This window comes from Argopecten irradians, chromosome 2 (assembly GCF_041381155.1).
Source record: "Argopecten irradians isolate NY chromosome 2, Ai_NY, whole genome shotgun sequence".
Lineage (NCBI taxonomy): Eukaryota > Metazoa > Mollusca > Bivalvia > Pectinida > Pectinidae > Argopecten > Argopecten irradians.
In genome coordinates, this window is record NC_091135.1 from 56,805,341 (window position 1) to 56,821,905 (window position 16,565).

A 16,565-nucleotide genomic window follows, 5' to 3' on the forward strand; every position below is an offset into this window, starting at 1 on the left:
TCTCCATCTCCCCACCCCTACTGTTTCATCTCTCCATCTCCCCACCCTACGGTTTCATCTCTCCCATCTCCCCACCATACCCTACTGTTTCATCTCTCCATCTCCCCACCCCTAACGTTTCATCTCTCCATCTCCCCAACCCTACTGTTTCATCTCTCCATCTCCCCCCACCCCCTGATCATTTTCATCTCTCCATCTCCATCTCCCCACCCCTACTGTTTCATCTCTCCATCTCCCCACCCTACTGTTTTTCATCTCTCCATCTCCCCACCCCTACTCCCCACCCCTACTGTTTCATCTCTCCATCTCCCCAACCCTACTGTTTCATCTCTCCATCTCCCCACCCTACTGTTTTCATCTCTCCATCTCCCCACCCCGACTGTTTCATCTCTCCATCTCACCCAACCCTACAGTTTCATCTCTCCATCTCTCCACCCCCTACTTGTTTCATCTCTCAAATGTTTCCATCCCCACCCCTACTGTTTCATCTCTCCATCTCCCCACCCCTAATGTTTCATCTCACTCCATCTCCCCAACCCCTACTGTTTCATCTCTCCATCTCCCCAACCCTACTGTTTCATCTCTCATCTCCCACCCCTACTAGTTTCATCTCTCCATCTCCCCACCCCGACCTGTTTCATCTCTCCATCTCCCCACCCCTACTGTTTCATCTCTCCATCTCCCACCCCCTACTGTTTCATCTCTCCATCTCCCCACACCCTACTGTTTCATCTCTCCAACTGCCCCAACCCTACCGTTTCATCTCTCCATCTCTCCCCACCCCTACCGTTTCATCTTCTCCATCTCCCCACCCCTACCGTTTCATCTCTCCATCTCCCCACCCTACCGTATTCATCTCTCCATCTCCCCACCCCTACCGTTTCATCTCTCCATCTCCCCACCCCTAACCGTTTCATCTCTCCATTCCCAACCCCTACTGTATCATCTCTCCATCTCCCCAACCCTAACGGTTTCATCTCTCCATCTCCCCACTCCCCTACTGTTTCATCTCTCCATCTCCCCACCCCGACTGTTTTCATCTCTCCATCTCCCAACCCCTACTGTTTCATCTCTTCCATCTCCCCACCCCCCTAAAGGTTCATCTTCTCCATCTCCCCACCCCTACTGTTTCATCTCCTCCATCTCCCCACCCCTAATGTTTCATCGCACCATCTCCCATCCATCTCCCCACCCCTACTGTTTCATCTCTCCATCTCCCCCCCCTACTGTTTCATCTCTCCATTTCCCCACCCCTACTTGTTTTCATCTCTCCATCTCCCACACCCTACTGTTTCATCTCTCCATCTCCCCACCCCTAATGTATTCATCTCTCCATCTCCCCACCCCTACTGTTTCATCTCTCCATCTCCCCACCCCGACTGTTTCATCTCTCCATCTCCCCACCCCTACTGTTTCATCTCTCCATCTCTCCCACCCCTAATTTTTCATCTCTCCATCCTCCCATCTCCTCACCCCTAATTTTCATCTCTCCATCTCCCCACCCCTAATGTTTCATCTCTCCACCCCTAATTTCCTCTCCCCACCCCTACTGTTTCATCTCTCTCCATCTCCCACCCCCTACTGTTTCATCTCTCCATTCTCCCCACCCCTACTGTTTTCATCTCTCTCCATCTCCCCAACCCCGACTGTATCATCTGTCTCCATCTCCCCACCCCTACTTTCATCATCTCTCCATCTCCCCCCCCTACTGTTTCATCTCTCCATCTCCCCACCCTAACTGTTTCATCTCTCCATCTCCCCCACCCCGACTGTTTCATCTCTCCATCTCTCCACCACCCTAGACTGTTTTTCATCTCTCCATCTCCCCCCCTACTGTTTTCATCTCTCCATCTCCCCACCCTACTGTTTCATCTCTCCATCTCCCCAACCCCTACTGTTTCATCTCTCCATCTTCCCCACCCCTCCCACTGTTTCATCTCTCCATCTCCCCACCCTACCGTTTCATCTCTCCATCTCCCCACCCCTACCGTTTCATCTCTCCATCTCCCCACCCTACTGTTTCATCTCTCCATCTCCCCACCCCTAATGTTCCCTACTGTTTCATCTCTCCATCTCCCCACCCCGACTGTTTCATCTCTCCATCTCCCCACCCCTACTGTTTCATCTCTCCATCTCCCCACCCCTACTGTTTCATCTCTCCATCTCCCCACCCCTACTGTTTCATCTCTCATCTCCCCACCCTAATGTTTCATCTCTCCATCTCCCCACCCACCCTACTGTTTCATCTCTCCATCTCCCCACCCCTAATGTTTCATCTCTCCATCTCCCCACCCCTACTGTTTCATCTCTCCATCCTCCCCAACCCTACTGTTTCATCTCTCCATCTCCCCACCCCTACTGTTTCATCTCTCCATCTCCCCCACCCCGACTGTTTCATCTCTCCATCTCCCCACCCCGACTGTTTATCATCTCTCCATCTCCCCAACCCTACTGTTTCATCTCTCCATCTCCCCCACCCCTACTGTTTCATCTCTCCATCTCCCCACCCCGACTGTTTCATCTCTCCATCTCCCCACCCCGACTGTATCATCTCTCCATCTCCCAACCCTACTGTTTCATCTCTCCATCTCCCCACCCATAATGTTTCATCCATCTCCCACCCCTAATGTTTCATCTCTCCATCTCCCCACCCCGACTGTTTCATCTCTCCATCTCCCCAACCCTACTGTTTCATCTCTCCATCTCCCCACCCCGACTGTTTCATCTCTCCATCTCCCCACCCCGACTGTATCATCATCTCTCCATCTCCCAACCCTACTGTTTCATCTCTCCATCTCCACCCCTACTGTTTCATCTTCCATCTACCCCTATGTTTCATCTCTCCATCTCCCCACCCCTACTGTTTCATCTCTCCATCTCCCCACCCCTAATGTTTCATCTCTCCATCTCCCCACCCCTAATGTTCCATCTCCCCACCCCTACTGTTTCATCTCTCCATCTCCCCACCCCTACTGTTTCATCTCTCCATTCCCCAACCCTACTGTTTCATCTCTCCATCTCCCCACCCCGACTGTATCATCTCTCCATCTCCCCACCCCGACTGTTTCATCTCTCCATCTCTCCCCACCCCGACTGTTTCATCTCTCCATCTCCCCACCCCGACTGTTTCATCTCTCCATCTCCCCCACCCCGACTGTTTCATCTCTCCATCTCTCCCACCCCGACTGTTTCATCTCTCCATCTCCCCACCCCTACTGTTTCATCTCTCCATCTCCCCACCCCTAATGTTTCCATCTCCCCACCCCTAATGTTTCATCTCTCCATCTCCCGACCCCTACTGTTATCATCTCTCCATCTCCCCACCCCTACTGTTTCATCTCTCCATCTCCCCACCCCTACTGTTTCATCTCTCCATCTCCCCACCCCTAATGTTTCATCTCTCCATCTCCCCACCCCTACTGTTTCATCTCTCCATCTCCCCACCCCGACTGTATCATCTCTCCATCTCTCCACCCTACTGTTTCATCTCTCCATCTCCACCCCTACTGTTTCATCTCTCCATCTCCCCACCCCTACTGTATCATCTCTCTCCAATCTCCCCACCCCTACTGTTTCATCTCTCCATCTCTCCACCCCTAAAGTATCATCTCTCCATCTCCCCACCCCTACTGTTTCATCTCTCCATCTCCCCACCCCTACTGTTTCATCTCTCCATCTCCCCACCCCTACTGTTTCATCTCTCCATCTCCCCACCCCTACTGTTTCATCTCTCCATCTCTCCCCACCCCTACTGTTTCATCTCTCCATCTCCCCACCCCTACTGTTTCATCTCTCCATCTCCCCACCCCTACTGTTTCATCTCTCCATCTCCCCACCCCGACTGTTTCATCTCTCCATCTCCCCACCCCGACTGTTTCATCTCTCCATCTCCCCACCCCGACTGTTTCATCTCTCCATCTCTCCACCCCTAATGTTCCATCTCCTCACCCCTAATGTTCCATCTCCCCACCCCTAATGTTTCATCTCTCCATCTCCCCACCCCTACTGTTTCATCTCTCCATCTCCCCAACCCTACTGTTTCATCTCTCCATCTCCCCACCCCGACTGTATCATCTCTCCATCTCTCCACCCCGACTGTTTCATCTCTCCATCTCCCCACCCCTACTGTTTCATCTCTCCATCTCCCCACCCCTACTGTTTCATTTCTCCATCTCCCCACCCCGACTGTATCATCTCTCCATCTCCCCACCCTACTGTTTCATCTCTCCATCTCCCCACCCCTACTGTTTCATCTCTCCATCTCCCCACCCCGACTGTTTCATCTCTCCATCTCCCCACCCCGACTGTTTCATCTCTCCATCTCCCCACCCCGACTGTTTCATCTCTCCATCTCCCCACCCATAATGTTTCATCTCTCCATCTCCCCACCCCACTGTTTCATCTCTCCATCTCCCCACCCCGACTGTATCATCTCTCCATCTCCCCAACCCTACTGTTTCATCTCTCCATCTCCCCACCCCGACTGTTTCATCTCTCCATCTCCCCACCCCGACTGTATCATCTCTCCATCTCCCAACCCTACTGTTTCATCTCTCCATCTCTCCACCCCTAATGTTCCATCTCCTCACCCCTAATGTTTCATTTCTCCATCTCCCCACCCCTAATGTTTCATCTCTCCATCTCCCCACCCCGACTGTTTCATCTCTCCATCTCCCCACCCCGACTGTATCATCTCTCCAACTCCCAACCCTACTGTTTCATCTCTCCATCTCTCCACCCCTAATGTTCCATCTCCTCACCCCTAATGTTTCATCTCTCCATCTCCCCACCCCTAATGTTTCATCTCTCCACCCCTAATGTTCCATCTCCCCACCCCTACTGTTTCATCTCTCCATTCCCCAACCCTACTGTTTCATCTCTCCATCTCCCCAACCCTACTGTTTCATCTCTCCATCTCCCCACCCCGACTGTTTCATCTCTCCATCTCCCCACCCCGACTGTTTCATCTCTCCATCTCCCCACCCCGACTGTTTCATCTCTCCATCTCCCCACCCCGACTGTATCATCTCTCCATCTCCCCACCCCTACTGTATCATCTCTCCATCTCCCCACCCCGACTGTTTCATCTCTCCATCTCCCCACCCCGACTGTTTCATCTCTCCATCTCCCCACCCCTACTGTTTCATCTCTCCATCTCCCCACCCCGACTGTTTCATCTCTCCATCTCCCCACCCCTAATGTTTCATCTCTCCATCTCCCTACCCCGACTGTTTCATCTCTCCATCTCCCCACCCCGACTGTTTCATCTCTCCATCTCCCCACCCCTACTGTTTCATCTCTCCATCTCCCCACCCCTACTGTTTCATCTCTCCATCTCCCCACCCCTACTGTTTCATCTCTCCATCTCCCCACCCCTACTGTTTCATCTCTCCATCTCCCCACCCCTACTGTTTCATCTCTCCATCTCCCCACCCCTACTGTTTCATCTCTCCATCTCTCCACCCCTACTGTTTCATCTCTCCATCTCCCCACCCCTACTGTTTCATCTCTCCATCTCCCCACCCCTACTGTTTCATCTCTCCATCTCTCCACCCCTACTGTTTCATCTCTCCATCTCCCCACCCCTACTGTTTCATCTCTCCATCTCCCCACCCCTACTGTTTTTCATCTCTCTCCATCTCTCCATCCCCACCCCTACTGTTTCATCTCTCCATCTCCCCACCCCTACTGTTTCATCTCTCCATCTCCCCACCCCGACTGTTTCATCTCTCCATCTCTCCACCCCTACTGTTTCATCTCTCCATCTCCCCACCCCTACTGTTTCATCTCTCCATCTCCCCACCCCTACTGTTTCATCTCTCCATCTCCCCACCCCGACTGTTTCATCTCTCCATCTCCCCACCCCGACTGTATCATCTCTCCATCTCTCCACCCCTAATGTTCCATCTCCCCACCCCTACTGTTTCATCTCTCCATCTCCCCACCCCTACTGTTTCATCTCTCCATCTCCCCACCCCTACTGTTTCATCTCTCCATCTCCCCACCCCTACTGTTTCATCTCTCCATCTCCCCACCCCTACTGTTTCATCTCTCCATCTCCTCACCCCTACTTTTTGTTCATATTTCATGAATATTGCGTATGTAGATTGTCTACATGTACATGCATGTATTATGTTTAGCGAATATGATCTTCAATAAGCAACAACATGTTCGGGAAACAAGACTTTATTTATACATGTATGATAAAACATAACTACTACATTTAACTTTAGATGAAATTTCTTGTTTTGAGTGTTAAAATCTTATTCAGTTGACTAAAACGCACATGTAAGCTAGTGTCAACAACAGTATTATATCTTTGATATAGAAACTAAACAATTATCGGGATACATGCATTTTCATAGACATACACTGTATGTACATATGTCTACTTACAGTACAGATAACCTTGAGGAATCAAATATCTGTTTTAGTTACTTCGGATAGTAAACATAGATCTACATGTATTAGATATGCAGATATCTCCTCAAAAAGCATACAAAGACATACAGTTGTGAATGATGACATCAATTTTATCGACATTTTGTGATTGAGTTGAAGTTGTCAACTTCGCTTGTTGTTGCGTAGCCACTTTTTAAGGCTATAATTTGGGCACCAAAAATGTTTGAATATTTGCCTATATAGACTATTAAAGCTAAGATATCTTGACGACGGAAAGATAGATTTTGATAAAATAATTTTCCGTTAAAAAATAAATTATAGATTGTAAAAAGTGTCAATGAAGTGAAATCTTTATAAAGAATTTTCCATGATTATTTTTTAGCTCACCTGGCCTGAAGGAGCTCTGCATAGAGTTCTGCATGGATTGTAACCAAATTTGGCCACAAACATCCATGGGGGAAGGGGAACAGAACTTGTATAAATTTCGGCTCTGACCCCCCAGGGGCAGGAGGGGCAGGGCCCAATAGGGGAAATAGAGGTAAATCCTATCAATCGCTACTCGTCCTAGAGTTTTGCATGGATTGTAACCAAATTTGGCCACAAACATCCTTGGGGGAAGGGGAACAGAACTTGTATAAATTTTGGCTCTGACCCCCCGGGGGTAGGAGGGGCGGGGCCCAATAGGGGAAATAGAGGTAAATCCTATCAATCGCTACTCGTCCTAGAGTTTTGCATGGATTGTAACCAAATTTGGCCACAAACATCCTTGGGGGAAGGGGAACAGAACTTGTATAAATTTTGGCTCTGACCCCCCGGGGGCAGGAGGGGCGGGGCCCAATAGGGGAATTAGAGGTAAATATTCGCATTCCTTCAGAAAAGAAACAATGAACCTGTATTTAAAACATTACTTGGCATTACAAACCAGGTGAGCGATACAAGCCCTCTGGGCCTCTTGTTAAATTTCATATCCAGGTTAAGCTTATTTGTACCATACCTTGGCTTTGTAGAGAGTCAAATCAGTGGCATCATGACATAAAATTAACAGTTATAACAATTTGCATTATAAGACCATTACACTTTATAATGTTGAATATGTAAGATGTACTTTACACAAATTAACCGCACAAATTTCATCTAATTAAATAATTGTAAAAGAGTCATTAAAGTGAACAGTCGGGCAAGGAAAGTTAAAGTTGGTAAAAATGATGTGAATGTATCCAGTATAATTTCTTATGAAATAGAAAAATAAAATATCCCGTCAAAACCTCTCTGCGTGCGAAGAAATTAATTTTTAGTATATGAATCCTAAAACGTCCTCCCGACTGACTATGTTTGTGGTTACATTTCCACACAGCCTCGCTTTCAAAGTGTTAGGCGAATTTATATTTAGAACTTTTCCTTATTTCAATGGTCAGAACTGGGCAACATAAGCAGAACTTGACCGTTGGTCTATTATGTGAGAACATTTGGAAGGCCGAGGAACACATATATCGTAATACTATTGTGAACAATTCATACACATATTAAAATAAATTTTACACACAATAGATTATTTACAACAGGCACTGGTTACAAATGAAAGACATTAATGTACAGACCTTGTTCCTCCATTGTTGTCCGTGTGAGAATGACCCTGCGGTCAGCGTACGCTTTCTTTATGCAACGGGCTAAAATAAGCCGTAAATAAATGTCTTTCTTAACCCAGTAACCTCTTCACCGCAGTCAGCATCAGCTACAGTAATGCTATTGAAATACGACTTGTAAACAAACAACTTAATTAACTTGACACTTAATATATACATTTAGTAACCGTAAATAACTTCAAAGCAATGTAACTGTAACATTCATCAAATACATTAAAAAATTTTAATTAGGGCCCCGCATCGAGATGCGGGTGCCCTATAGTAATCAGGTTGTCCGTCCGTCCGTCTGTCCGTCCGTCCGTCCGTCTGTCCGGTTTTTTTCTTTTGCACATTAATGATGGAAGGGAGTGGAGTATTTTCCCCATATTTTACATGATGATTCCCCATCCATCCTAGATCTGCTTGGTAATTTTTCAGGCTGAAATTAAATTAAAAAATCGGCCATCTTGGATTTTAACATTTAAAAAAATCACAATGTTGTTGCTCTTAACTGATAAACATTTTTTTATAACATTATGATGCAAAGTTGTTCAGAATTAAACAAGGAGTTGACTGTCCAAAGGTAAGGTCATGGGCCAAGGTTACTTAATCAAAGGTCAAGGTCAAATTTATTTGAGTTAATTGTATGCTCTTAATGTAATGTTAGCTTGAAATCAGGATTGAAGTTAAATACTTGGAAGACTTTTTCCAAAGAATTATAATAATGTACCATCATCGGTTTCCCAATTAATGTTGACATTAATTATTTATTAGCAACATATAGCTAACACGGAAGAATTCGTTGTCAAAATACTACTTTTCCACTTAAGCACGTCAGACACATAGCGGGGCCCTTTCTGACGTGTCAGTGTTCTAGTTTGCATATAGGGTCCAATCTGATGTACATTTTTAGCCGAAGAGCCAGTGAGCTTATGTCATGGCGCGGCGTCCGGCATCCGTCCGTCCGTCCATCCGTCAACATTTCCTTTAAATCGCTACAAGTCCTAGAGTTCTCCATGGATTCTGACCAAATTTGCCAAGAAGCATCCTTGGGGGAAGGGGAACAGAGTTGGTATAAATTTTGGCTTTGACCCCCTGGGGGCAGGAGGGGGGGGGCCCAATAGGGGAAATACAGGTAAATCCTTTAGATCGCTACTAGTCCTAGAGTTCTGCATGGATTGTAACCAAATTTGGGGGTAGACAATGAATCTGTATTCAGAAAATTATGATACTGATAAATCAAATTACAAAATGACTGACTGTCTGAAACCTAATAGTAACAGCCCCACCTTTATTGTTATGTCGTGGGCCAAGTGTTTCTACCCAGCTCCCATCACAACAAGGGCACTAACTCTGGTCTGTCACCTTTATTGTTATGTCGTGGGCCAAGTGTTTCTACCCAGCTCCCATCACAACAAGGGCATTAACTCTGGTCTGTCACCTTTATTGTTATGTCGTGGGCCAAGTGTTTCTACCTGGCTCCCATCACAACAAGGGCATTAACTCTGGTCTGTCATCTTTATTGTTATGTCGTGGGCCAAGTGTTTCTACCCGGCTCCTATCACAACAAGGGCATTAACTCTGGTCTGTCACCTTTATTGTTATGTCGTGGGCCAAGTGTTTCTACCCGGCTCCCATCACAACAAGGGCATTAACTCTGGTCTGTCACCTTTATTGTTATGTCGTGGGCCAAGTGTTTCTACCCGGCTCCTATCACAACAAGGGCATTAACTCTGGTCTGTCACCTTTATTGTTATGTCGTGGGCCAAGTGTTTCTACCCGGCTCCCATCACAACAAGGGCATTAACTCTGGTCTGTCACCTTTATTGTTATGTCGTGGGCCAAGTGTTTCTACCTGGCTCCCATCACAACAAGGGAATTAACTCTGGTCTGTCACCTTTATTGTTATGTCGTGGGCCAAGTGTTTCTACCCGGCTCCCATCACAACAAGGGAATTAACTCTGGTCTGTCACCTTTATTGTTATGTCGTGGGCCAAGTGTTTCTACCCGACTCCCATCACAACAAGGGAATTAACTCTGGTCTGTCACCTTTATTGTTATGTCGTGGGCCAAGTTTTTCTACCCGCTCCCATCACAACAAGGGAATTAACTCTGGTCTGTCACCTTTATTGTTATGTCGTGGGCCAAGTGTTTCTACCCGGCTCCCATCACAACAAGGGCATTAACTCTGGTCTGTCACCTTTATTGTTATGTCGTGGGCCAAGTGTTTCTACCCTGCTCCCATCACAACAAGGGCATTAACTCTGGTCTGTCACCTTTATTGTTATGTCGTGGGCCAAGTGTTTCTACCTGGCTCCCATCACAACAAGGGAATTAACTCTGGTCTGTCACCTTTATTGTTATGTCGTGGGCCAAGTGTTTCTACCCGGCTCCAATCACAACAAGGGCATTAACTCTGGTCTGTCACCTTTATTGTTATGTCGTGGGCCAAGTGTTTCTACCCGGCTCCCATCACAACAAGGGCATTAACTCTGGTCTGTCACCTTTATTGTTATGTCGTGGGCCAAGTGTTTCTACCCGGCTCCCATCACAACAAGGGCATTAACTCTGGTCTGTCACCTTTATTGTTATGTCGTGGGCCAAGTGTTTCTACCTGGCTTCCATCACAACAAGGGAATTAACTCTGGTCTGTCACCTTTATTGTTATGTCGTGGGCCAAGTGTTTCTACCCGGCTCCAATCACAACAAGGGCATTAACTCTGGTCTGTCACCTTTATTGTTATGTCGTGGGCCAAGTGTTTCTACCCGGCTCCTATCACAACAAGGGCATTAACTCTGGTCTGTCACCTTTATTGTTATGTCGTGGGCCAAGTGTTTCTACCCAGCTCCTATCACAACAAGGGAATTAACTCTGGTCTGTCACCTTTATTGTTATGTCGTGGGCCAAGTGTTTCTACCCGGCTCCCATCACAACAAGGGAATTAACTCTGGTCTGTTACCTTTATTGTTATGTCGTGGGCCAAGTGTTTCTACCCGGCTCCTATCACAACAAGGGCATTAACTCTGGTCTGTCACCTTTATTGTTATGTCGTGGGCCAAGTGTTTCTACCCGGCTCCCATCACAACAAGGGAATTAACTCTGGTCTGTCACCTTTATTGTTATGTCGTGGGCCAAGTGTTTCTACCCTGGCTCCAATCACAACAAGGGCATTAACTCTGGTCTGTCACCTTTATTGTTATGTCGTGGGCCAAGTGTTTCTACCCGGCTCCCATCACAACAAGGGCATTAATTCTGGTCTGTCACCTTTATTGTTATGTCGTGGGCCAAGTGTTTCTACCTGGCTCCTACAACAAGGGGATTAACTCTGGTCTGTCACCTTTATTGTTATGTCGTGGGCCAAGTGTTTCTACCCGGCTCCCATCACAACAAGGGCATTAACTCTGGTCTGTCACCTTTATTGTTATGTCGTAGGCCAAGTGTCTCTACCCGGCTCCCATCACAACAAGGGCATTAACTCTGGTCTGTCACCTTTATTGTTATGTCGTGGGCCAAGTGTTTCTACCCGGCTCCCATCACAACAAGGGCATTAACTCTGGTCTGTCACCTTTATTGTTATGTCGTGGGCCAAGTGTTTCTACCCGGCTCCCATCACAACAAGGGGATTAACTCTGGTCTGTCACCTTTATTGTTATGTCGTGGGCCAAGTGTTTCTACCCGGCTCCCATCACAACAAGGGCATTAACTCTGGTCTGTCACCTTTATTGTTATGTCGTGGGCCAAGTGTTTCTACCCGGCTCCCATCACAACAAGGGCATTAACTCTGGTCTGTCACCTTTATTGTTATGTCGTGGGCCAAGTGTTTCTACCCGGCTCCCATCACAACAAGGGCATTAACTCTGGTCTGTCACCTTTATTGTTATGTCGTGGGCCAAGTGTTTCTACCCGGCTCCTATCACAACAAGGGCATTAACTCTGGTCTGTCACCTTTATTGTTATGTCGTGGGCCAAGTGTTTCTACCCGGCTCCCATCACAACAAGGGGATTAACTCTGGTCTGTCACCTTTATTGTTATGTCGTGGGCCAAGTGTTTCTACCTGGCTCCCATCACAACAAGGGGATTAACTCTGGTCTGTCACCTTTATTGTTATGTCGTGGGCCAAGTGTTTCTACCCGGCTCCCATTACAACAAGGGCATTAACTCTGGTCTGTCACCTTTATTGTTATGTCGTGGGCCACATGTTTCTACCCGGCTCCTATCACAACAAGGGCATTAACTCTGGTCTGTCACCTTTATTGTTATGTCGTGGGCCAAGTGTTTCTACCCGGCTCCCATCACAACAAGGGCATTAACTCTGGTCTGTCACCTTTATTGTTATGTCGTGGGCCAAGTGTTTCTACCCGGCTCCCATCACAACAAGGGGATTAACTCTGGTCTGTCACCTTTATTGTTATGTCGTGGGCCAAGTGATTCTACCCGGCTCCTATCACAACAAGGGGATTAACTCTGGTCTGTTGTATTGTAGGTTGACAGCTTTTGTTGTGAAATCATTTGCAATGTCCAAAGAGTTCATTTCTTCCACCATTGATGTTACCCAAATCTCTACAAGTGTATCTTGGTTGCTGATGCAGCTGGACAGCCAGTTTGTCTTCCGTGAACCAGGCAATGTTATTCACAAAGATATGAAGGTAAGTTTATAATGTTTCTCAATTTTCATCAACATGTGCTTGATTTTTTCTTCTAAGTTCATCTATTTATATGCTATCATTACTGTAGAAAGGGTTAATTGTATTTTTTCTTCAAAACATATGTTAAAAAACTATGTAGCTGAAGGAAGTGTATATATCCATATGGGCCATTTTTAACATCTCTGAAAATCATTACCTTAGATTTAGTTAGCTTAGATTCAGCTGCAGAGTTCATGTTGTTGATAAAATCTAAAGTTCAAATATCAAGTTAATTTTCATAGATTGGTTCATAAAGATTAAAATAAAAATTGTTTTACCTGTTGTGATGTTGTATAGGAGCAATGATGTATCGTTCTACCCCCTCCTTGTACATCTAGTCCTACTAATGATGTATCATTCTATTCCTTTCCTTGTACCTCCAGTCCTACTAATGATGTATCGTTCTACCCCTTTCCTTGTACCTCCAGTCCTACTAATGATGTATTGTTCTACCCCTTTCCTTGTACCTCCAGTCCTACTAATGATGTATCGTTCTACCCCTTTCCTTGTACCTCCAGTCCTACTAATGATGTATCGTTCTACCCCTTTCCTTGTACCTCCAGTCCTACTAATGATATACCATTCTACCCCATCCTTGTACCTCCAGTCCTACTAATGATGTATCGTTCTGATGTATCATTCCCCTTCCTTGTACCTCCAGTCCTACTAATGATGTATCATTCTACCCTCTTTCCTTGTACCTCCAGTCCTACTAATGATGTATCATTTACCCCTTTCCTTGTACCTCCAGTCCTACTAATGATGTATCTTTACCCCTTCCTTGTACCTCCAGTCCTACTAATGATGTATCATTCTACCCCTTTCCTTGTACCTCCAGTCCTACTAATGATGTATCATTCTACCCCCTCCTTGTACCTCCAGTCCTACTAATGATGTATCATTCTACTCCCTCCTTGTACCTCCAGTCCTACTAATGATGTATCCTTCTAACCCTTTCCTTGTACCTCCAGTCCTACTAATGATGTATCGTTCTACCCACTCCTTGTACCTCCAGTCCTACTAATGATGTATCGTTCTACCCCCTCCTTGTACCTCCAGTCCTACTAATGATGTATCATTCTACCCCCTCCTTGTACCTCCAGTCCTACTAATGATGTATCATTCTACCCACTCCTTGTACCTCCAGTCCTACTAATGATGTATCATTCTACCCCCTCCTTGTACCTCCAGTCCTACTAATGATGTATCATTCTACCCACTCCTTGTACCTCCAGTCCTACTAATGATGTATCGTTCTACCCACTCCTTGTACCTCCAGTCCTACTAATGAAGTATCGTTCTACCCCTTTCCTTGTACCTCCAGTCCTACTAATGATGTATCGTTCTACCCACTCCTTGTACCTCCAGTCCTACTAATGATGTATCATTCTACCCCTTTCCTTGTACCTCCAGTCCTACTAATGATGTATCGTTCTACCCCTTTCCTTGTACCTCCAGTCCTACTAATGATGTATCATTCTACCCCCCTCCTTGTACCTCCAGTCCTACTAATGATGTATCATTTAACCCCTTTCCTTGTACCTCCAGTCCTACTAATGATGTATTATTCTACCCCTTTCCTTGTACCTCCAGTCCTACTAATGATGTATCATTCTACCCCCTCCTTGTACCTCCAGTCCTACTAATGATGTATCATTCTACCCCCTCCTTGTACCTCCTGTCCTACTAATGATGTATCATTCTACCCCTTTCCTTGTACCTCCAGTCCTACTAATGATGTATCATTCTACCCCCTCCTAGTACCTCCTGTCCTACTAATGATGTATCATTCTACCCCCTCCTTGTACCTCCAGTCCTACTAATGATGTATCATTCTACCCACTCCTTGTACCTCCAGTCCTACTAATGAAGTATCGTTCTACCCCTTTCCTTGTACCTCCAGTCCTACTAATGATGAATCATTCTACCCCCTCCTTGTACCTCCAGTCCTACTAATGATGTATCATTCTACCCCCTCCTTGTACCTCCAGTCCTACTAATGATGTATCATTCTACTCCCTCCTTGTACCTCCAGTCCTACTAATGATGTATCATTCTACCCCCTCCTTGTACCTCCAGTCCTACTAATGATGTATCATTCTACTCCCTCCTTGTACCTCCAGTCCTACTAATGATGTATCATTCTACCCCCTCCTTGTACCTCCAGTCCTACTAATGATGTATCGTTCTACCCCTTTCCTTTTACCTCCAGTCCTACTAATGATGAATCATTCTACCCCCTCCTTGTACCTCCAGTCCTACTAATGATATACCATTCTACCCCCTCCTTGTACCTCCAGTCCTACTAGTGATGTATCGTTCTAACCCTTTCCTTGTACCTCCAGTCCTACTAATGATGTATCATTCTACCCCCTTTCCTTGTACCTCCAGTCCTACTAATGATATACCATTCTACCCCCTCCTTGTACCTCCAGTCCTACTAATGATGTATCATTTAACCCCTTTCCTTGTACCTCCTGTCCTACTAAAGATGTATCATTCTACCCCCTCCTTGTACCTCCAGTCCTACTAATGATTTATCATTCTACCCCCTCCTATTACCTCCTGTCCTACTAATGATGTATCATTCTACCCCCTCCTTGTACCTCCAGTCCTACTAATGATGTATCATTCTACCCCCTCCTTGTACCTACAGTCCTACTAATGATGTATCATTCTACCCCCTCCTGGTACCTCCAGTCCTACTAATGATGTATCATTCTACCCCCTCCTTGTACCTCCAGTCCTACTAATGATATACCATTCTACCCCCTCCTTGTACCTCCAGTCCTACTAATGATGTATCATTCTTCCCCTTTCCTTGTACCTCCTGTCCTACTAATGATGTATCATTCTACCCCCTCCTTGTACCTCCAGTCCTACTAATGATGTATCATTCTACCCCCTCCTATTACCTCCTGTCCTACTAATGATGTATCATTCTACCCCCTCCTTGTACCTCCAGTCCTACTAATGATGTATCATTCTACCCCCCTCCTAGTACCTCCTGTCCTACTAATGATATACCATTCTACCCCCTCCTTGTACCTCCAGTCCTACGAATGATGTATCATTCTACCCCCTCCTTGTACCTACAGTCCTACTAATGATGTATCATTCTACCCCCTCCTGGTACCTCCAGTCCTACTAATGATGTATCATTCTACCCCTCCTTGTACCTCCAGTCCTACTAATGATATACCATTCTACCCCCTCCTTGTACCTCCAGTCCTACTAATGATGTATCATTCTACCCCTTTCCTTGTACCTCCAGTCCTACTAATGATGTATTATTCTACCCCCTCCTTGTACCTCCAGTCCTACTAATGATGTATCATTCTACCCCTCTCCTTGTACCTCCAGTCCTACTAATGATGTATCATTCTAGCCCTTTCCTTATACCTCCAGTCCTACTAATGATGTATCATTCTACCCCCTCCTTGTACCTCCAGTCCTACTAATGATGTATCATTCTACTCCCTCCTTGTACCTCCAGTCCTACTAATGATGTATCATTCTACCCCCTCCTTGTACCTCCAGTCCTACTAATGATGTATTATTCTAACCCCTCCTTGTACCTCCAGTCCTACTAATGATGTTTCGTTCTACCCCCCTCCTTGTACCTCCATTCCTACTAATGATGTATCATTCTACTCTCTCCTTGTACCTCCAGTCCTACTACTGATGTATCATTCTACCCTCTCCTTGTACCTCCAGTCCTACTAATGATGTATCATTCTATGTACCTCCAGTCCTGCTAATGATGTATCATTCTACCCCTTTCCTTGTACCTCCAGTCCTTCTAATGATGAATCGTTCTACCCCCCTCCTTGTACCTCCAGTCCTACTAATGA

The 16,565-nt window shown here is 46.2% G+C and overlaps 1 protein-coding gene across 1 annotated transcript in view; it reads left to right on the top strand.

Moving 5' to 3' along the window:
* Positions 1-16,565, top strand: part of LOC138316737 (CD109 antigen-like) — a 491,941-nt gene that overhangs the window by 460,417 nt on the left and 14,959 nt on the right. The window contains exon 28 of the mRNA XM_069258397.1: positions 12,376-12,672. Coding sequence (XP_069114498.1) covers positions 12,376-12,672 — 297 coding nt within the window. The remainder of the gene's footprint in view (positions 1-12,375; positions 12,673-16,565) is intronic.